Source organism: Castor canadensis, chromosome 6 (assembly GCF_047511655.1).
Source record: "Castor canadensis chromosome 6, mCasCan1.hap1v2, whole genome shotgun sequence".
In the NCBI taxonomy this organism is placed as follows: Eukaryota; Metazoa; Chordata; class Mammalia; order Rodentia; family Castoridae; genus Castor; species Castor canadensis.
In genome coordinates this window covers 97,141,941-97,163,507 of record NC_133391.1, presented here as the reverse complement: position 1 = coordinate 97,163,507, position 21,567 = coordinate 97,141,941, and the positions used below count along the sequence as shown (strand labels likewise).

Genomic DNA, 21,567 nt, shown 5'->3' with positions numbered 1-21,567 from the left:
ACTCAATGGGACCCTATGGCATTGCAGGTGACTGGAGCATTTGTTAGTATGCTGAAAGAGAGAAACTACGAGGTTGGTAATTAAGGAAGAGTAGAAATGAAGAGCCAAGTGAGATGAGATTAAATGAACAATTCAAAGTAGATTACGGAGATATTTTCAGCATCTGAAATACACTTTTTGCCTATAAGTGTAACTTAAATGAATCATAGCAGACCCATAATTATTAATGACAGTCTGTCTGAAGGAAGATTATGGTAGCCTTTTTCCTAATGTATTTACACTTTGCTCACATTCATTGAGTGCAGGAGGGGGGAAAATCAAATGTCTGTTGAATACTGACCAGTAATGACTGAGGTGGCCCTCATAAGTAGATAAGGAGAAGTGGACTCAAATCTCTCTGGGCAGCTGCTACTCAGTTCTAGACAACTACTGACATCAGGGAAGGTGGGCCTGAAAATCAGGATGTATGTGAAATCTCATACTTTCAATAATCTCTCACGTTTTTAAAACATTCTGCAAACCAAACAAAACCTATCAGAGGGAGAATGGGGTCTATAGCTGTCAGTCCATGCCTTCCAATTGGAAACATGGAAGCAATTTTGTGAGAGTTTGGAGGAGCTCTTTCAGTGTCCAGGGATGAACACTCAATTATAAAAATTTAAAACAACTTGTTCTAATGAACATAATTTAAATGAAACAAACAAAACCTGTCATTGTTTCTTGCTGTTATGAATATTTTCCTGTTATTACATTGGTTCTCCATGTTATGAGTGGTTTGGTTGCCTGTTGTTACTTTTAAACACATATGACTAGGAACTTGCCAAGCCCTGAGTGATGGTTCTGAAAAAAATGGTACAAATTATTTCTCTTAATATTGAGTTTGTGGCTAAGAAAAGAGTCAAACAAGGAAAAAGGGGATGTTATAGAAGAAGACCAGCGCACATAAGATGAGTCACAGCTATTTTTAGATCACAGAGGCCTCTAAGTGGTACACCAGGCAAAGAGGAATGTTCTAGAACCATGCTAACCAGATAACATAGATTTCAAGTTCTGTTTCAGGATCTGAATAATCCAAGTTTTTCTTAAAATGACCAGATTTTCACTCCCAGAATGAGCAGTACTTTGGAGCAGAAATACCTAGAGGCTAGCTGTGAACTTTTTCATAGATACTTTCCAAATGCTTCCTTGGCATCAAAATGCAAAGAGTTACATGGCAAAGACAGGGAACCAGTCATAGAAAGTTTTCTTCCTCTCTCCTCTTTGCAGGAAGGCTTTTGCCTTTCTTGTGAGAAATGAAAGATGCGGGCTCACGGAGGCTATTCTACTCTGACATGGGGGGCCATGGTATCAACAGTGACTCGAGAGAGAACAAACCACTTTCTTGCACAGGCAGGGAAGATGTGTTTCTAAAGAGCTACGATCAATTCTAGATTTCCTATTGAAGCCCATCCCCTTCAAATGTACAGCTTGGGGAGAAAAAAAAAAGTACCACAAAGGATAGTTATAAGCATAGGAATCAACAACAAAACAACCACTCTAGACACAGCCAAAATCTAAGGAAAGGGAGATGGGTGATCTTTTCCAACTCAAGACCACACACGTATTTTAATTTTCCTCATTCAGAATGTCCACTAGAGCCTGCAGCAGCCGGTCATCTCTGTGCTTATAAGGTTTTGTGTTATAGAAAACATCAACATAGTCACTATATAGACTGTCCTCAGAGTCTTTAAGCTGGGAAGGTTTGTTCAGCTTTTCCAGGGCTTCATAGAAATTTTCATAAGGGATGTTGAGCTTTGTGCTTGGAGACTTCTTTGGTGATTGCTTTGGAGATGAGTTTTTGCTAAAAGCACTTTGTAGGAGTCGTAGCATGGCCTCAGATGGGGCCGCCTCTGCCAGCTCATCCTTTCTGCCCCCCACACTGCTGCTGCTGGGACTTTTGGACACCAGCGGGTTCTCATTTGGGCCCTTTTGTAGGGGCTGCTCCTAAAACACAAAATGCCACCAACAAAGGAAAAAAAGATCATTATTTATAGCCAGGCAAGCTAGTTGTGGCTCTAGTGCAAACAATCCTTTGTACTACTGCACATCCCTTAAGAGGTAATTTGGAGAGCAGAAAGCAAAGCCTGGCATCATCCAGGCTTGGATTTCAACCCTTATTTTTCTACTTACTGATGTAACTTTGGCAACCTTTTTAATTTCCTTAGACTTCACCTATGAAATAGGAATAAGAATACCTCCATTTCTGGTGGTTTTGAAGACCGAATCAGACTATGGAGGTAAATGTTCAGTGTGCGTTGGTTTCCTTCACTTGCTAGCCTGCTATAGTGGAATGCATTTGGAGAAAATGTTATTAAATATTTAACAACTCATTTGTAATGCACCAACCATTTCTGTGTGTAGGAGCAGCTTCTTGGAGGGTGCTTGCTTTGTCAGAAGCTACTGAATTAGAAGAAGGGCCTAGGGGGGAGATTCAGGTGTGGGCCAGGTGGGAGGGAATGATAAGATCAGAGAAGTGACTCTTTGTCAACTATTATGGAAGTATAGTCATTTCCCAGAACTTCCACGGTTACCAAAATCTGTCAATGTCCTTTATATTGGTATTTAAGTACATCCTCCTGTATACATTAAGTCATCCTATAATTGTCAATATAATGTAAATGCTATATAAATAATTGTTATACTGTATTGTTTAGGGAATAATGATGGAATGAAAAAGTCTGAACATGTTCAGTACAGACATATTTTTTTCAAATATTTTTGATTTGCATTTGGTTGAATCCAAGATGCAGAACCCTTGGATTTGGAGGGCTGAATGTATTTCAGTACTTTAACAATGCAAGGGTCCTGTTCATTCCTTTTAGCAAATCTCACAGGGAGAAACATTCAAATGGTTAACCGATTTCAGGCACTGCAAAGCAGGTTTTGGAGGGAAGCTGCATAGCAGAATGTAAGTGGGGCCAGACTCCAGGCTGAAGCCTTCACACAGCTGGCTTACAAGTTTCTTAAGTAACCTTCCAAAACATCCAGTATAGAGCCCAATCTATCACGAGAGGTCATTCTAGAAATTCTGAAAACTGCTACTCCATATGAACACTGTGCTAGATGCTGGGGATTCAGAGAGAAAGATGTGGTTTCTGCCCACCAGATGACAAAGGAGAAGCCAGCAGCTCCTAAGCACAGGAACATGAATGGCTTGCTTTAAATATCCTCTGAGATTTTCTGAGTGAAACTGACTTCATCGCTTTTATTAGTGTTGCCAAGATGTCTCTGTTAAGCGGTAGTTACTAAACAGAAATTAGTGAAGGTGAAGCCTACATGATTTGGTTGCCTGAGCCTTGGTTTTCTTTCTGTAAAATGGGAATGCTAATGTTTATCCTTTCTAGGTTACAAGGATTATAGGTCAAAATGAGACAATGTGGAAAATGCTTGAAATCTAAATGCAATGCCAATGTTAGGTATATGTAATCATGCATAGACAGCTTTCTTTACAATTTTCTGTCATAAGTAGCTAATATTCATGTTAGGGGATTAATAATTTTTAATTTATCAACTTTAATAAATTCTAGATTAAAGAACAATAGAAAAAATAAGGTTTCATCCAGCAGGAAATAAATAATTTACCATCACTAATCCCTTTCTCCCTATGTGTGTTTGACTTCTTCTCTGCTTCTCTTGCTGCATTGCCCACTACAGTTCAAAGGAGAACATGCCAAGAACTGAGCCGCACAGACCTCTGCTACATCCACCATCTTCTCCACCCCTCTCCTGTCATTCTGAACGGTGTTGTAGGATGTGTATACACGAGGTTGCTTCATATGCTCCGGCTGAGAAGAGGTCCCATGCAAAATCAGCTTCCAGTTCACAATTCTCCCTTCATTTTGCATTCTTCCAGACTAGTGGATAAGCATAAATATTTCTTACTGTGTATTTTGAATATGAAACAAATTCATTCAAAATATTAAAAAATCTCACAGTTAAAACTAATTTTAAGATTTTGTACATTCTATGTTCAGAGCTATTTTTCAAAAGAAACAATTGGATTTACTCTTCCTATAAAAATTGACACTTTATAAGTTAAACAGTTTAAGGATATTAATGGCTTCATAATCAACCATTTGTTAAAAACACAGCTCTCTATATAAACCTTCTTTTCCTTATTAGTTGGGTTCTTAAAAAGTTGACTGTCTCTGAAATCTAAAATATCTAAAAATGAAAAATCTAAAGGTGCAGGGTCAGATTGTACAGACTTGTTGTAAAGTAGACCCACCTTGTAAACCGATTCTCTTGGTTTCCTGATGGTGAATAGAGGACAAGTTTAAGAACAGGACCACCAATTGGGAACAACAACTTTCATTTCTAAACCGTGACTTTAGCAATCCTAAAGATTGCTATTCTTACAGAAAAAAGGTGATTATGTAAATTACTATACATATCTCCTGATTTTAAGTGACATCTTTAGGAATTTAAAGTACATCCTTTTAAATAGTTATCTAGGCACTGAATCTACAGTTCTGATACTTATTATTCATCTCTCAGAAGAACTCAGTCATCCTTCACTTATATTCTCATCTGTGAAGAATATAAATGTTGGAGAAATGATGAAAAATAAATAATTCAGCTGTTTTAGGGAGTTTGTCTGACACTTTTGCCCTGCTCTTTTATTTTTGTGACAAAGTAATAAAATTTGTGAAGGCTGTCAAAGAACACTAGCCATAGGTTCACGTTCTGTTTTTGAAATGCTGGCATCAGAAGTGTTTCCGACTTCTAAGTTTTTCCAGTTTTGGAATATTTGTACAAGCTTTGCCAGTTGAGCATTCTTAATCAAAAAATCTAAAATCTAGAATACTCCAAAATCCAAAACTTTTGAGTATCATTCCAACTCAAAAAAAATGAAATGAAAAAACAAATAGGGTTTTTTTATGACTAAAACTAGAAAAAAGTCATATTAAGTAAGGAACCTTGTATAAATTAAGCTACATCTAAATAAGCAGTGCAGAATAATTGTAAGGGTACCTTCATTCTACTCAAATTGAGTATCATAGCAAAGCTGGCTGAGCATTTGGCTATAGTCATGAATATGGTTGATTCTAATGGCCATAGGTCATGTGGCTGGCTGTACTCAGACATGGGACCACCTGGACTTGTCCCATAGCCTGTCACATTGTTTAGCAGTATACTTTTTCTTCTTCCTTATATTGGGAATGGTGCTTAATCTTTTAAAACTGGTATATATATAACTTTTCTTTTTCTACTAAAGAGTGGTCAAATTCTTTAAGGACTTAATGATTGTATCAATCTTAAAAGTGCTTCAAAGTGTTTAGAAATGACCTTGTGTTTTTTCATCTTATTTATACTTACCATGTCTGTAATTCTTAAAGTCCAGGTGCCTACTGGATTCTCTCCCCATGTGTGAACAGACATGAAGTCCCAATTCTTAAAGCCATTAGGGGATGTGTCCCGCTCCCTTTCAGCCAACAGGACAGTGCTGGTTCCTATTTTTACACAACGAACTCAAGTTAATGAATGTCCTAACGGCTCTGATGGTAAGACTCTAGCATCTGCTAGCTGGAAATGGAAGCTGGGAGAGATTAGTCTTCCCATAATTTTTCCTTTTTTGTATTAATACCAAGACAAAAAAATTCACAAGAGAAATAATGATGTTTTTATCCACAGTATGTAGCACATTGTCTTGCATATGATAATTTTTTAAAGAAATATTATAGATAAATAAATAGTAAGTGAATATGCTGATGAAGGTTTATTTGAATAAAAACTGAGAACTATATTTATGAATTAGATTGAATAAGAGAGTCAAAGATATGAAATATATTTTAGTGGAATTATCATTTTGAAATGTAAAAGAAAATCTTGAAAATTAATCAGTGCTTGAGTATTGTAATGTAGATATAAAAACTAACTTACCACTTAATTATTAATTACCATTAATAATTTAATTTATTAAAAGATCTGTTAATTTCATAATCTCTTATAAAAACTAATAGTGAGAGTAACTTTAAATGTGCAAATCCAAGCTCTGTATAGATCAATAAATAATGTTACTTTCTAAGTAAAAGAATCAAATAAGCTATAGATCCATCAGTGCAAAAAAACCATCCTACCAGTATTTCAGGCCAATTTCAAGACATCTAGAGAGCAAAATTCTAAAATCAACAAAGCCCACTCCAAACCTCCAGGAATTTATATGCTAGAAAGGGATCACAGAGGTAGCTCATTTTTTCTCATCTATTACCTATAAAAATTGAATTTAGTCAGTTGAGTCCTATCAAAATATGAAACAGTACTGGGACAATGCCTCATTGGATTGTGGTTCAGCTCATCTTAATTAAAACACCCTTAGGGCAAATGTCCGTATGTCCTATCATATGACCTTATCAATATCATTGTGGGGATGTTATTAGTCTTTTCAATCTTTTAAGAATCAAGATTTTCAGTTTTTCAGTTGATTCCTTTGATATGTCAGATATATGTGCAAGTATTGTTAATTGATTAACTCTCACTAACATTTTCCCTAAGAGAAATAAATGGGAGATCAGTAACCTTGGAAACTGAGCATAGTTTGGAAATGGATGACTTCAGAAAGTATTATTAATTGGCATTTTTTGAACAGGCTACATTTTTAGGTTGTTTAAGAACCAGTGAATGAAAAAGAAAAAGAAAAAAAAAAAAAAACCAGTGAGAATGAGCAGGGCAGAGGAAACCTAACACCAAGGAAAATAAGCATGTTTTTAATACTTTAGAATGCATATTAGGAGACTTAGTTCTATGAATAAATAAAAACAATCATTGGTCTGAAATCATTTAATTTATACTTAAAATTTGAATGGTTAAGAAGAATTTTTAAAAAAAAATTTACCAGCAGCAGAAGTGAGTGTGACATGAAGGTCTCCTCTACGGGAATATTCAATTGTTGCTTCAAATTGCACATGTTCCAGGGACTTGATGGCATTTTCTTGTCCTTCACAAGCTCTGGTTGGGATGTCAATGATGACTTCTCCATTGGCTTTCAGGGCTCTAAGTACATTAAGGAATCAGCATTCAATAAAGTATATCTCTTCTTTCATCACATGTACACATCATTCTTGGTTAGTACTCAGCTAGACTGAGTAGAACTCAGTTTAGGATTAGTTATAAATGAATTTAATGCATAAGAAAAATAGGAAGGAACACAAATACTTAAATATGGTGTTACTTGTTGTAAAATCAAATTCAGGCAGGGTTGTCTTGGATCCATTAAAAAAAAAGATAGTAAAAAGACCCTCTTAGGAAAAAATGATTTCATCTGTAAGACCTTGCTAGGTTAAAGCATGCTCCCAAATCCTCCAAGGCTTGAATGACCTTTCAGAATCATTATGAATGCCTTGACAGAAACAAAACATTTATGGAAGATTCTGCTTCTATGGCCAGATATAATGGGCCAGACGTGATCTACGTAAAAGGAATATGGTAAAGGATCGTACAAGGAAGAAAAGCCATGAATCACATAGCCCTATAGCATGAAGTAAGGCTATTTTGGAAGTAGGTGTTAGGTAATCTTGGGTGGCAAGTACTAATTTTATCTGTCTTAAGATGCATTTTAAGAAATTAACATCTTTGAGTTGAGAATGAACTGACGGTTGGTTGGTCATAGTTTGACAATGTTTGTCTACATGGCACATAAAATGACAGTGCATCTTAGACTTAATGCTATGTGGTAGGTAGTCTGCAAGAAGAAAATGCAGATATGCTAACATGATTTATTGGTCTGCTGTGGAGAGCCACAAAGAACACTGACAAACTGCATCTCTACCTACTTCAGAAAGGTAGATATGCAAGAAAGAAAAAGAGTGACAGACACCTTAATCAAATTGTGACATAGGAACATGTTTTTTTAAAATTCTTGGAGATACTTACCTGGGCTCAAAGTCATTGTCTTTTACAACACATTCTTTCTTCTCAGGCACAGTGTTCCAGGTCTTGGGATCAGCTAAATCTACAAGAGCTTTGGCATTTAGCAAGCCAAATCCAAATCGACTATTCACCATCAAGCCTGCTCCATTCTTTTTCCAGCCAGGGTTATTGGCCAAAGGGTCATACTCAGAGGTCCAGACGACCAAGTGCTGCATATCTCGCCAGGTGAGACTTGGGCTGCAGGGGAAGTGACCCAAAATGTCTTTCAGGGACAAAATGAAGTTCCCTTCTAAAAGCAAGTGCTAAAAACAAACATCTCCATTCAGGGATTATTAAGTGCCTTTTGTAATTATACTTATTCTAGTGCCCGCTGGTGTGCTTTGTTATTTAGAACTCAAAATACAGTATATCCTATTGTAAACTGCCACCTATAACATGTCAGTAAGCTCTTACTATGAGTAAAATTCAATCCTTAGCATTGTTGAAGTATAAAACTGTCCCTGATTTCTAATTTACATTTTACTGGAGCAAAAAAGTTAAACGACACCACTCCTTTCTGTCTTCTAGTTTTATGCTGGCCAAGAAGACACTTAGCATGTTCAGTATTATGAACACATGGATGATGCCTTGACTTTTCTTAGAAAGAGTTAGATTTGAAAGGCAGGGGCTAGCAACCTACTCTTAACCACATTTTGCCTTTTTTGTTTTTATTGTCAACCCTCCACATCCATGGGTTCCACATCCTCAGAGCTAACCAACTATAGATAAAAAAATGTTTAGAAACACTGCATCTGTACTGAACACATAGAACTATTTTTCATATCATTATTTCCTAAACAATACAGTGTAACACAATATTCACATTGCATTGGGTATTATAAGGCATCTAGAGATGATTTAAAGCATAAGAGAATATGCACATAGATTTTTTAAAATAAATACTATACCATTTCATTTAAGAGACTTCAGTATCCACAGATTTTGGGATCTCCAGGAAGTCCTGGAACTGATCCTTGGCAGATACTGAAGGCTGAACTATTTAAAAACTGACAAGAAACTCTTAGCTATATAAGATCATCCTTGCAAGACCCTGTGTTAAATATTGTGAAGATATTCAAGGAGGTGGCTTAAGATGCTTACAATCCAGTAAAAAAAAAAAAATGAAGTCTTTTTATAACTATCTGTTGAATGCTGTATTCATAACTTAATGTATTATGACAGGATAGGGAAGGAATTTTCATGGAATGGGAAGACCTAGGAAGGCTTTTCTGGGAAGAAATTTTTTGAGCTGAACTTGAAAGGGTTGGTAGAATGTCAAGAAGAGAGTACCAGCAACCATAGTAAAGCACCAAGGTAAGGGTATAGAGGGTGAGGCCAGATTACACTCAGGAGTGCTGGAGCAGGGAAGAGGAGATGAGGAGTACTGACCCAGAACAATGAGGATCCTGAATGTCACAAAAGGGAGCTCATATTTTATCCTTTGGGCAGTAGGAATCATTGAGGATTTTTGACAAGGAAGAGGTAAGGTCAGAAGTTGTGGTGAGATTATTTTGGCAGCAATATGGGTAAATTGGCATGTAATTGTTTGATCTATTTCAATGAGGATCTCTTTGATTTCTCTAGGATTTCAATCCTCTCACAGGTTCTTACCTGTGAGAGTAACTCAGAACTCTTACCCTTCTATACGTTTTCTCTTTCTAAGGCACTTACCACCTTCTAACATACTGGACAACTCATTTATTTTGTGTATTATTAGTGTCTGTCTTCTTCGCAAGAATTTTCTTCCGTGATATGTACCAAACACCTAGAATAATACTTGGCACAAGACGATATGCTGAGTAAATACTTGTTGGTTGAATGAATGAATATACATACCTATGTTAAACAGCATGCTATAATTTGAAAACTTATTGCTATTACTGATTAGATTGTTTTAAGACCTTAAGCTTTTCCTTGCCCTCCAAACACCATGCATTGTTTCCCTCAAGCCAATCAAGCATTAGTTAATAAATAATGTGCAAATACTTACTCCTCAAGGTTCTTATCTACCACAAGGCTTTAGAACAATCACCAAGGGAATCTGGCTTAATTTGCTACATTCTCCCCGGAGCCAATAAAGTACTCGTTAAACAATGCACTGATAGTAAGAAAGAGTCTAAATGCTGAGGAGTTGGGTGGCCTGGTTAAAAATCTGTGTGTTTTCAGGCCTGACTGTAGGTAATTACAAAGACTTCTGTTGGCAGGCTGTTGGCCAGCTTGGTGCACAATCAATGTATTACTGTCTGTGAAGAGAGTCAAAGTCAGGGTTTTGGTCCTTCTGGCCTATCATGCTCTTTGCTTACATGCACTTCCTAGCCCCAGTGGGTGAGTGCCTTCATTCCTAGGTCACTTTTTCTTCAGGGACCTCTGTGAAGGCTTCCTTAGGGAGGATGGAGGATAAACCATAAAGACACTTTCCCCCACTCTGACTTAGTAGCCTGTACTTTTCCACTCCTGCCCTCCCTCAAGCCCCTTCTGCATACACGCCACAGGGTCCATAAAACTGCTGGATTATGACTCTCTCAACAGTGAGCTGGGTCCCAAGTCCATGCTGGTCCACCTGGCTCATGTGCTGTTCCACGGAAGGAAAGAGAACTGGACTAGTCTGCGTTTTCTCTCGTTTTACACTCTGGCTTATACCAGAGCAGTAGGTAATTAAAGGCTTAATTCTTTCATTTTCGCTTGTTGCTTTAATGGGTGTCTCCAACACCTGAGATCTCAGCATGCTCTCCCTCCACTGAGCTGAGTTCCTGTTAGACATATACACCACTGAGCCTCAGGGAGGGACTGCCGGAGAAGTAAGGACTTCAGCTCAGTGATTCTCAGAGGGTCTCAGACCACTTGCGTCACAATCACCAGTAAATAATGAAAACAAGGAATGAAAATTCCACCCCAAATTTTACTGGTGAAAATGTTTGAGGGGAGAGCATGATTTTATATTTATATTTGAAAAAACTCCCACTTTCTAACTAGTTCTGTGTTACAGCAAAAATAATAGAAGTTGGTAAAAAGATTACAAGCATATGACCAATGAAGATAATTATGTCATTTCAAATCACAGGACCAGAACAGGTGGCAATAGGATACAAATTAAACTGTATTCTACTGCCAAAGAAGTTTATGACTGTAAGTCTGACTACTTTATCTCTCTGAGCCTGAGTTTACTCATCTAAAATATGAGAGGGTTGGTTATAATGATCTCCAGAACTCCTGACTATCCAGATCTTCTATCTGCCTAACGTTATAAATGCCTCTTTGTAGCTCTTGTTTCTTTGTTGGCTATCCCACATTCAGGAATCATTAGTTAGTTGAGCAGAAATTGCAAGTTTCTGAAGGTAGAAACTAATACTGTCCATAAAGCATTTTATTGAAATGCTTGTTTCTTTTCAGTCTTTTAAAAGGAGTTTTAAACAAAAACCCCTTTATCAAGGTAATCAACAGCAACCAACCAGTTTCTCACTCGGGTCACCTGTGTGTAAAGGCATGTGTAAGAGGGATGGGGGGAGAAGGATACTAATCATATACAAATGGTAGACTTTCTGTATTTCCACTGTAAAACATTTCTACTTAGTTGCAATTCTTATTGTGTTTCTAGTTTTTTTTATCTAGTCTTAGAAAAATATTTAAGGAACTTCCTTGTCATGCAATTAGGAAAATTAAACATTCTTAATAGTTATTCCTCATTTGTGTGCCTACATTTTGCAAATGAAAAGGAGCAGCTAACAATAGTGCAACTCATTATTGACAGTCTTCCCTTATTAATTAGTGTTCAAAAGCCTCCAAAATAATTAAAAATTTGAAAATGCACTGCATTGCTAACCAAAGATATGTTAATAGAAAATAAGGGTTATAGAATTAAACATTGAAATTAAACATTGCTTCTCATTAGAAGAAATGTAGGTAAAGTCATCTGGAGATGAAATTCCAGAGCAAAAATTCTCAGGAGCTACCTGGTTTGGCCTCTAGTCTTATCTAAGTGAATCCAGATGTTGAAGATTTTGTAATGTTAACTTTCCAACATTTCACAATCCACCAGGATTTTTGTTGTTGGGATTTTTCCCAAAGGCTTTATGTAATATTGAAAGTTCATTTCGCTTTCTCCAGACATTAATAACAGTTTAAGATTGGCTCACCTGTTTGCTTAATAGCTCCAGTGGTATGAAGGGATTCAATGGTTCACTTCAAGTTTTTTCTTCCTTATTAAAAATCATTCTGATTCTTTTCATCTTGCTTCAGAAGACTGAAGAAAGCTTTCTTTGCCTGCCAGCTTTCTTAGATTTATTCGCTACATACTAATGATGGTGCCATAGGCATTTGTGCAAAGAATTTCTTTCTCTTAAGTTATTTTTCTCTTTGGGATTTACCTATTAAGTGCCCTAATGGGCATCTTCTCAATCAAAGCTGGATGACATTGTAGGAAACATAGTTCTTTATGGCAGTTGTCTTTCAAAATTTGGTTAAAGTACTACTGGCATTAAAACTGCCAGGGAGGCAGGTGCTGGTGGCTCACACCTGTAATCCTAACTTGGAAGTCTGAGACAGGGAGGATAGCAGTTAAAGGTGAGCCCAAGAAAAGAAGTTTGTGAGACCTCATCTCAACATGGAAAAAGCTGGGCATGGTGTTGTGAGCTGTCATCCTAGCTATAGCTGGATGCATAAAACAAGAAGATCGAGGTCCAGGCTGGCTTAAGGCAAAAAGAGAGACCATATCTCCAAAATAATCAGATAAAAAAGGGCTAGAGGCATGGTTCAAGTGGTAGAGCACCTACCTAAAAAATGAGAAGCGCTGAGTTTAAACCCAGTACTGTCAACAACAATAACAACAAACCTGGGATGCTTCCTGGACTGCATATCAGAAACTTCTGAATCTGAGTTTCTGGCAATATGATCTGGAAATCGAAGTGTCAAATAGACTCGTACAGTGAGTATTACATGCACTGGTGTTAAAGGTTCACTGTTCTAAGGAAGGAAATTATTCTTCTGTATATATTTCCGCTAGAAACTTTCTTTCCCATTCCCTGTCTGCATACATTTAATGCAGCAGAGTAAGTAAGTAGTCTGTAACTGGAAACTTATATGATCTTAGAGATCATGTCCACTCATATCAGCCTCAGTCTTCTTAGCCCTCTTTTATTTGTTGGGATGACAGGCTTCCACTCAACATTCCTCTCCCTATCAGGGCCATGAGAGGCAGTACTGTGTAGTTTCTGGTAACACAGCTTCAGGGTCAGACAATGAGAGTTTGAATCTTTTTGTGAGATTTTGGTTAAGATTTTGATTATATTCCTCAACCCCTCTAAGTCTCAATTTTGTCATTTATAAAATACAACTAATAATTTATTATAAGAATGTTGCAACGATTAGAATTAATATTGTATGTACAAGATTAGTATAGTATCTGGCCTATGGTAAGACCTGATAAATATTGAATTTTTCTTGACAATTTTAGTCAAGAGCTCTTCAGCCTCCATAGTTGTGCACAGTTGGATGATTCTTTCAATCTTGACTGTCTAGAGATAAAGCTTAATCTTTCTTCTATATAATCTGGCATTTGGGTTTTCTGATAAAATAGCCTTGGGATAGGCAATTGAATAGAGTTTAGAAAACCATCTAATTGTGAACAGATATCCCAATAATCTCTATGTACTTTGGAAGGAAGGATATAAATTTTAAGATAGATCATGTCCTTCTTACTGATGAATGGAATCAAAATGAAGGAAATTAAATTCTTATGCACCTGGGAGATCACAGACTCTTCTTAATGCCCCTTAAATCATGAATACTATGAGAATCTACTGTAACCTACAAACCATTTCCCAGAAAGATTCCATACATAAACCCATAAGTAATTCTGCATTTAGTACCAAGGAGATTCGTGGGCCCTTTGAAAACACCAAAATATTTTGTAACAATGGAGTTACTGCTTTAGAAATAGCCTATCAGAGACTAATGAGACAAATGAGGCTACATTATTCTTAGATCATTTTTCCCTTGTATAGAAAAAGGTTTCAAGTTTGTGAAAGTGGGGAGTATAATTTAAATTTTTCAGTTCTTATATGAAATTAATACTTTAACTGTTCAGCTAGGTGGGTATTTCTTCTATATTGGTCACTACACAAAAATGGGTTAGGCTTAACTAATTATATTAGTATCCATTTGACTGGTGTTGAGTAAAGAAGAAAAGCTCCGTACTTAAAATTTTAAGGATGATTTTCTTTGAAGCGCTTTCTGTGGCTAAGTCTGTCTTCTGCAGTCATAAATATCACAAACCTGTTCTATGTATTCTTCCACCCTAGATCTCTTACTACCAAACCCAGCAATTCCTGTTCAGATCTGACAATCATATAAAGGGAACACATTTGAAAAAATGGTCTGATTTGACTCTTTTACTTTACAGATGGAAAGATGGAGCCCTGACAGGAGAATTAATCTGCCTCGGGCCACACAGCTAGTGGTATAGTTAGAACTTGAAACCAGGTAATCCCTGCAAATTTCACTATTTGGATTATTTCCTCTCAACATTGGTTTGGATATGCTGATGCAAATCTTAGCTTGCATCTGTAGATTTTGTCCTCTTTCCATTTCCTTCTTATTATAAGTATATTAAGATTCTGAACATAGTTTTTCTTTCAGGCCCAGAATCTTTGATTGAACACCTGCATTTGCTTCTTCCCTTATCAAACAGCCCTTCTGAATAGATAGACCCTTGAGAAGAGCCTTGGTAGATGGTCTTGCTTAGCCACTGCGCCATCTCATCACTGAGATATGCAGGAACTCTGACCCATCTATACAGGGAGCCCCAGAGCTCCTATAACTACACTGGACTATCCTGGAAAAAGGCTTATCTGTTTCAGGGCTTTCCCACTTAGAGTAAAGATGTTTGCTCTTCTGCTTCTGTGAAACTTGTCTACCAAATACAACAGGAGAGGATTGCTTTGCCTTTTCTCTGGGGAAATGTACCTTCTACTTGGATAACCTCCTCATTGGAAAGGATGAAGCTAATGTATAAGAGTAGCCATCACCACGCAACATGAGAAAGCAGATGTGCAGTGGGAGATAAGTAGATTTTTTCCCCCTTGTTAAGTATTGGACTATGGAGTAACCATCATGAGAAAGAAATGCTTTTAATATCATGCACTAAAATAAATTCAAAGAGGATTTGGAATTTAAATATAGTAAAGAAGCTATAATAAAAGACAAATAAATGTTAATCTAATATTGGATAGTTAAGACTTTTCTGAGGATAAAAGCAAAGAAAGAATCCTTAGAGAAACAGAACGGCAAACATAACTATACACATATAAACTTCATTACCTTAAAATTGTCTATAAACCAAATTAAAAGGTAAATGTCAAACTGAGAAAGTATAATAGCTTTTCTGAACCAAGGCCATAAACCAAATCGGGGGAGGGAGGATAAAGGAGAGATGTGGAGGGGTGATTTCAAGTATGATACATTTGATACATTGTAAGAACTTTTGTAAATGCCACAATGTAACCTGAAATCAAGAAAAAAACAACAACAAAAAAATCAAGACCATAAAGAAGAAGTTATGGAAGACAAATGGCCAAAGGATATAAAATACTGAGTTTCATTAATAAAGCAGTAAAAGAGTATTAATTGAGATACCATTTTCACCTATCAAAATAGCACACACTTTAAAAGTCATTTTGGTAAGTGTTTCAGAAACTAACACTTTCACCCATACAGTCCTAGTGGGAATATAAATGGAATGGCTTTTCAGTATGTATCAAAATCATAAGAACATGCCTGATCTCTGACCCAGAAATTCATATTCTGAGTGTTTTTTCTGAGGAAATTATCATAGATCACAAAAATTTATATGGATAAGAGTGTTTAAGCATGATTAGATGACGTTACTAAAATTTGCACTCATATAATGGATTACTATAAAAATCTTATCTTTCATTCTCATGTCCCCTGATGTGGTATGTCAGCTTCAGAACTAGGTTTATATAGCATTTTTAAAAATATATTTTATAAACTTTCTGTTCCTAATATGATCCATGGGAAATTATATGGACAAAATTCAGCCTAAGATGAAGAAAGCCTTGGAGCTGAGTGGAAAGAGGACTACTGGGAGAACATTAATTTTTAAAGGTCAAGGAGCATGAAATTAGATATGAGAAAGTATTTTTAATATATTACACAGTAGATTTAAAGAAAATTACAAAATGATGTATATTAAGATTGCAGTTTTGTAAGATATGACTGTATTAAATCTACATTGAGATGTAAACAATGGTTAGCTCTAAGTGGCAGAAAAATTGCTTATCTTTGTTTTGTGCAGTTTTCCACAATTTCTCCTATACCCACATGTTCAGGAAACAATGTGCATTATTAGAAAGAAGAAATAGTCTCAGTAAAGGTAATTAGAAGCCTTTTGGGCCTTACTTTGCTTCCAAGGCCAGAGCGAAGATGCCAGCAGCCAGGGGCGCAGAGGCCGAGGTGCCCGTGTGGGTCTCTGTGCAATCGTTGTGCAGGTCAGCACTTGTCTGGACAGCATCAGGGAGGAGAGAAAGGTGGGGACATGTGAGGAAGGTGAGAGGGGTAACCATACCAAGATCTGCATCTGCTATGACCAGGAAACTCAGCTAATTCGATTCCCTACTTCCTCCTCTAAACCATGGGCGGATGTTTGCCATCTGCTGGTATTTTAGTTCACTCTCCTCTATGTGCAACTTGTCTGTAATTCTGGCAGCAAGATGCCTTTTCTGGGGATGAAGTACTCCCACTAAGAATATTTTCTCTTCCGAGGTTCCCAAACGAAGTGTCTATAAAAAAGGAACTGTTTCAGAATCACTGTGAATCATGCTGACCCATTAATCATCAGGTCCATTGTGTGGTCTGGCATATTTAGAAATTCTGCCTCATACAAAATTCCCTCTGGCCTCCAGACTGACATCTGGCTATCTCTGCAGCATATGGATGTGAAGCTATTTTCCTCTTAGCCACCTGAACTACTAGGACAAAAGTTGCTTAGTGTGGAGTTTGTACACTTTTGACTACATTGGACGACCATGACTTAGTGTCCACATTTGCACTCTTAAAGAAATGGCATGCTCTCAAAATAAAAAGTGTGCTGGACATAATTCTGGGCTCAAATTCTAGAACTGCTACTTATTAGATGTGTCCCATGGGCATATCACTTGCTTCTCCCATCTGTAAAATGAGGTTTACATTTCCTGACTCATCTTCTGAGGCTTGGGCTAGATCCTATTTTTTGCACAATATTATTGCATATAAAGAATTATGCAGACTAATTTTAGGTTAATGAAGAGGTTACTGAGATGAAGCAAAGAAACCAAAAAGACCTCCAATCACTTTGCTTTAAGAACTTCAGAGCTGCTGCCTGAGCAAGCAGTTGGGCCAAAGGATTACTAACGAGACACCCACCAGGACTCCAGTGCTAGAGTTTTTAGCTAGAGATTTCAACGTGTGGGAGGGAGGTGTAAAAAAATAATTTGTTCTATTATCACCTCCTTTGGCTTCCCACATGGAGTCACTGGCTTTCTCAAGTTATGGTGGCTGTGCTCCTCAGAGAGCTGCGGAAGCAAAGATGCCCTTTTTACCTGTTGACGCAAATAAGCCCCCAGATATGACTGTGCTGGGGAAGAGGTTTGCGTAAGAAAAAAAAAGCTACACTACTGCAACTCTCTCAAATAGAATCAGTCTACCAGCTGGCTCTCCCAGGGCTGGTTTATCTAAGGAGGGATCGTTACAAGGGTGGAAAATCTTCCCCTGCACTGGTGTAAGGTAGCCCAGAGAAGGGGCAGAGGCTTAGGAAATGTTAATTCTAAAGTGTGTAACAGGCCATTTTCTAAAGACAGCTCTGAATCCCCAGAGGAATGACAATAGCCAGGGGCTCTGAACACAAGTGGGGCAGATGGCTGATATGCCCCTTTCAAAGACTACAAAGTATGTCTTCCATAAAGAACCCTTGGGTAGAATGTCACTGTCTATTATTCTAGTAGCATGATAGGGGAAGGCCAGCACATCTAAGTGGAGACCACACAATTTTACTGCCTAAACTAGATGCAGAAATAGGCAGAGTTACAAAAATAGTAATCCTATAATGAAGATGACATTAGCGCTGATAATTTTGTTGAGAAGCCATTAATGGGAATTGTATACACATTCCAAGGTAATTATTATGGGTTTGCCCACAAGCTAATTGTATTGTGACCTGCTATTTCATTGAGATTAGGATCTACATATTTTAGCTAGTTGGTTTTTCCTGTGTCAGGACTTAAAATTTGAGGCTTTAATTTTTTTAAATTAAAACTGCCTCTCTTTGTTCTTAAAGCCTCCAAATGGTCCTTCATCATTGTACCCTTGAAAGGAAATCCAATAATTGCCCTGGGTGGTCTGACTCACAGAAATGAAGGTTCAGGCAAGCGCAGGCTGGAGGAGCTCTTAGAGCATTCACCATCCTGAGCCAAGTGCCCAGATGCTGAGGGGTTCACCTCTGGGGAAACTGAGACTGTTATTTTCCTGCAGGTCATCTGTACTTAGGAAACATCTGTGGTGTAGACATTGTATTTTTATCATTTGCTGAAGGGCAAGTCATACTATATCCCTGTCATTAAAGGATCAACAAGTACAAGGGTGCTAGGCCCCTACAGCCCTGGAATCTCCTTTCAGCCTATTTCCAGGGAAGCATCAGACAAGCACAAAAGGTATTTGGAGACTTGCTGTATGTAATGACAGGTTTGGTGGCTTCTCAGGGCTGAGTTAAGAAATGACAGAGAGGGAAGATCATCTTGGCAGAGGTGTCATTATCCCTGGAGATAAAATATCCCAGTGTGCACCAGCCTTTCAAGTGAGTAAGCATTAGTCTCCCCGACTAAGACATCAAACTTAAGCAAGACATCCCCACCAAAGTCAGGAGGGTCATTCTGAATGCAAGCCATGTTCTCCTACCTAGGCAGACACTTAGACAAAAGCAACATACGATTCGCTGGTCGGTGTAATCCCCACTGCTGTAAGAGGTGGCCAGTGTGGAGGAGCACTTCTCAGCATACCACGGAGATAGGCCTTGCTGGGAGGCGCTGCTAATGGAGATGGTGTAGATGCTGTCTGTGTAGCCATCACAGTCGCAGTTATCTCCCTGGCGTCCTCCATTCCCAGAAGCCCAGACAAAGATAGAGCCCTTTCCTTGTCTCCCCTAAAGAGAAAAGCCAGAATGTATAGCATCTATTATCATCTATTAGAGTCACTGTCAAACCTTAGTAAATAAATGCATGAAGGTCTCAAAGACCAGGGTCTATCTCTAACCTCAGGCCCTCAGCATCAATGTCAGAAATCTCCTTGCATGGAATATTGTAAACCAGGAGACTCTGGCCTGGTAGCCTCCTGTAATCTGGGCTCTCCCAGGTGGGGCTGTGCAAGTGCTTTTCTTTATTATGCAGATTCATAATCTAGCCTTTAGTATTTGCTGGTAATTTTTTTACACTTCCTTTGGCTTGTGTCACTACCCTTGAATGTTTGAACTTCCTCTTTTTCTTTCTGCCTGAGTCTTCTGCCTGACTGATAGAATGACAAAATCAGGCATTATTCAGATCTGCCTCACAGCTGCATTAACAGGGACTTTTGAATTGAATGGAACTCGTGAAGGCCACTCTTTCTATGACTTCAATTTGTACTCTCTGAAGTTTGTACTTTTGTCTCCTCTTGTATAGCAGTACAAGGCTTTAGAATCTGTGCAAGAACGCAGCAGAGCCAAGTGACAAAGCAACTGATGAGGCACAAGTATTACACAGGCATGTTTACAGCAGAAGACAACATGGTTTGGGAAACTTTTTTAACCCCAAACTTCTATCCTTCTGAAGAATGATTCAGCTTTCTAAGTGCATTTAAAATTGAGAAGGGCTTTGTCAAGAAGTTCACCACCTAGCTCAGGGTCAGAGTACTTGCTTAGTATGTGTGAGGGTCTGGGTTCAGTCTTCAGCACCAAAAATGACTATATGTATTAAAAATATGTATATAAATTATATATATGTACTTATAAATATATATATTCCAGTCATCACACAATTTGTAGACTTTTTTGTAAACTTATATTCATTCCTATTTTTTTGTTTGCAGTGTTGGGGGTCAAACCCAAGGCCTCAAGCAGATAAGGCAATGTGCTCTATCACTATATACCCAGCCCTCACCCACTTACTAAACACTGCTCACTGTGTACTGTGTACTATGAAAAAGAGAGGTACAGTCTCTTTCCTCTTGAGGTTTTTCATATTTATGTTACTTAACATTTTAAAAAAAGAAAAGAAATTCATCACCATTTCTTTTTATATAATCTAAGTGTTCTTCCATTCTCCTCATATACTAAGGATATTGTTTTACCTCATTTGAGTCTGTATTAAGCATCTCACCTGTTTGACACCATATTCAAAAGCTTTCTGGGCTAGTCTACCAGGTCCCTCCACAGTTTTCCCATCATCATTAGGGCCCCAGCTTGCACTATAAATATCCACATGTCCAGGGTTGAATCCAATTGAACTGGCCTCAATAGCATCAGTCACAATGCCATCCAGCATTCTTATGCCTGAGCAAAACAAAGAAACAAACACAAAGGTTGGTGCTAGTGTATACCTATAGAAAAGACCACTCTTACTCATATTTTTATAGAACTCTCAAAACAGTCAAAAACAAGGTAGCCTTTTGATGTCACCAATGCCTGTGACCCAGCTACCCAGCATAGATAGAAAGGATAAGTCAATACTCCTGCAAGTATTCTTATCTGCTATGTACAGATAATTCTGTGCTCTGTGGGGCAGCTGTGTGTGTGTGTGCATGTGTGTGTGTGTCCCACTCAAGGCTCCATTCCCAGTAATACCCCTCCAGGTTGAAAAGGAGTAGCATGAAGTGGCCATGGTTGCCATCAATTACAAATGCCTTCCTTCTCAACAAAATGACAAAATAGCTTTTAGAGAAAAAAAAATTCAATAGCCCTCCCTCAACACACCTGCTCACAACTGCTACAAATGGTCGTGGCCCAGTTGGTACTGTACAAAGGATCCTCACAGGACACTGTGCAGCTTGGAAATATCCATCCACAATAGGAAACTAACAAATAAGGAAAGAACTCTTGTTTCTAAACACTGATTAAAAATAACCCAGAGGCCTTTCTTTTATGCATTTGCTAAGAAACATTTTCAAGAAATATGCTTCCTTTTCTTCTAAATAATATCAAGGATGAAATCATTGCCATGGATTTCACTCCTGAGGGAGAATCATTTTTCATCAGGAGATGGAAGACATGATAGCTCTGTGTGCTTTTCAACAGGCTGTCACCCACCATCAGATTCATGAATTCAAGAGCCAGAAAGGGAAAAGCAATTTGGACAGAACAGGCAGATACCTGGTTATTCCTCACTTCAGTCTAATAATGTAATGGGGTGCAGTCTTATATTTTCATGCTATTATTTACTATGGAGTAAAAATAAAAGCAGATGTAATTGACATGATCAGTGAAAGTCATATTTTTTCCTAAAAATGATTTATTCAAAAAATGCATTTGAATGAAGATATCTGAGCTCTGCATTTTAATAGTTTCATGATCTTGAGATACTTTACCTCTCTGTGCCTTAATTT

At 37.8% G+C, this 21,567-nt stretch overlaps 1 protein-coding gene across 1 annotated transcript in view; it reads right to left on the bottom strand.

Annotated features, from left to right (window-relative positions):
• Positions 1-1,554: 1,554 nt before the first annotated feature.
• Pcsk1 (proprotein convertase subtilisin/kexin type 1) overlaps positions 1,555-21,567 on the bottom strand; it is a 35,598-nt gene continuing 15,585 nt past the window's right edge. The window contains exons 7-14 of the mRNA XM_020161236.2: positions 20,346-20,518; positions 18,923-19,135; positions 16,363-16,463; positions 7,912-8,145; positions 6,875-7,032; positions 5,359-5,492; positions 3,732-3,893; positions 1,555-1,983 (exon numbers count right to left, since the gene is read on the bottom strand). Of these exons, the coding sequence (XP_020016825.1) occupies positions 1,606-1,983; positions 3,732-3,893; positions 5,359-5,492; positions 6,875-7,032; positions 7,912-8,145; positions 16,363-16,463; positions 18,923-19,135; positions 20,346-20,518 (1,553 nt within the window). The 3' untranslated portion in view covers positions 1,555-1,605. The remainder of the gene's footprint in view (positions 1,984-3,731; positions 3,894-5,358; positions 5,493-6,874; positions 7,033-7,911; positions 8,146-16,362; positions 16,464-18,922; positions 19,136-20,345; positions 20,519-21,567) is intronic.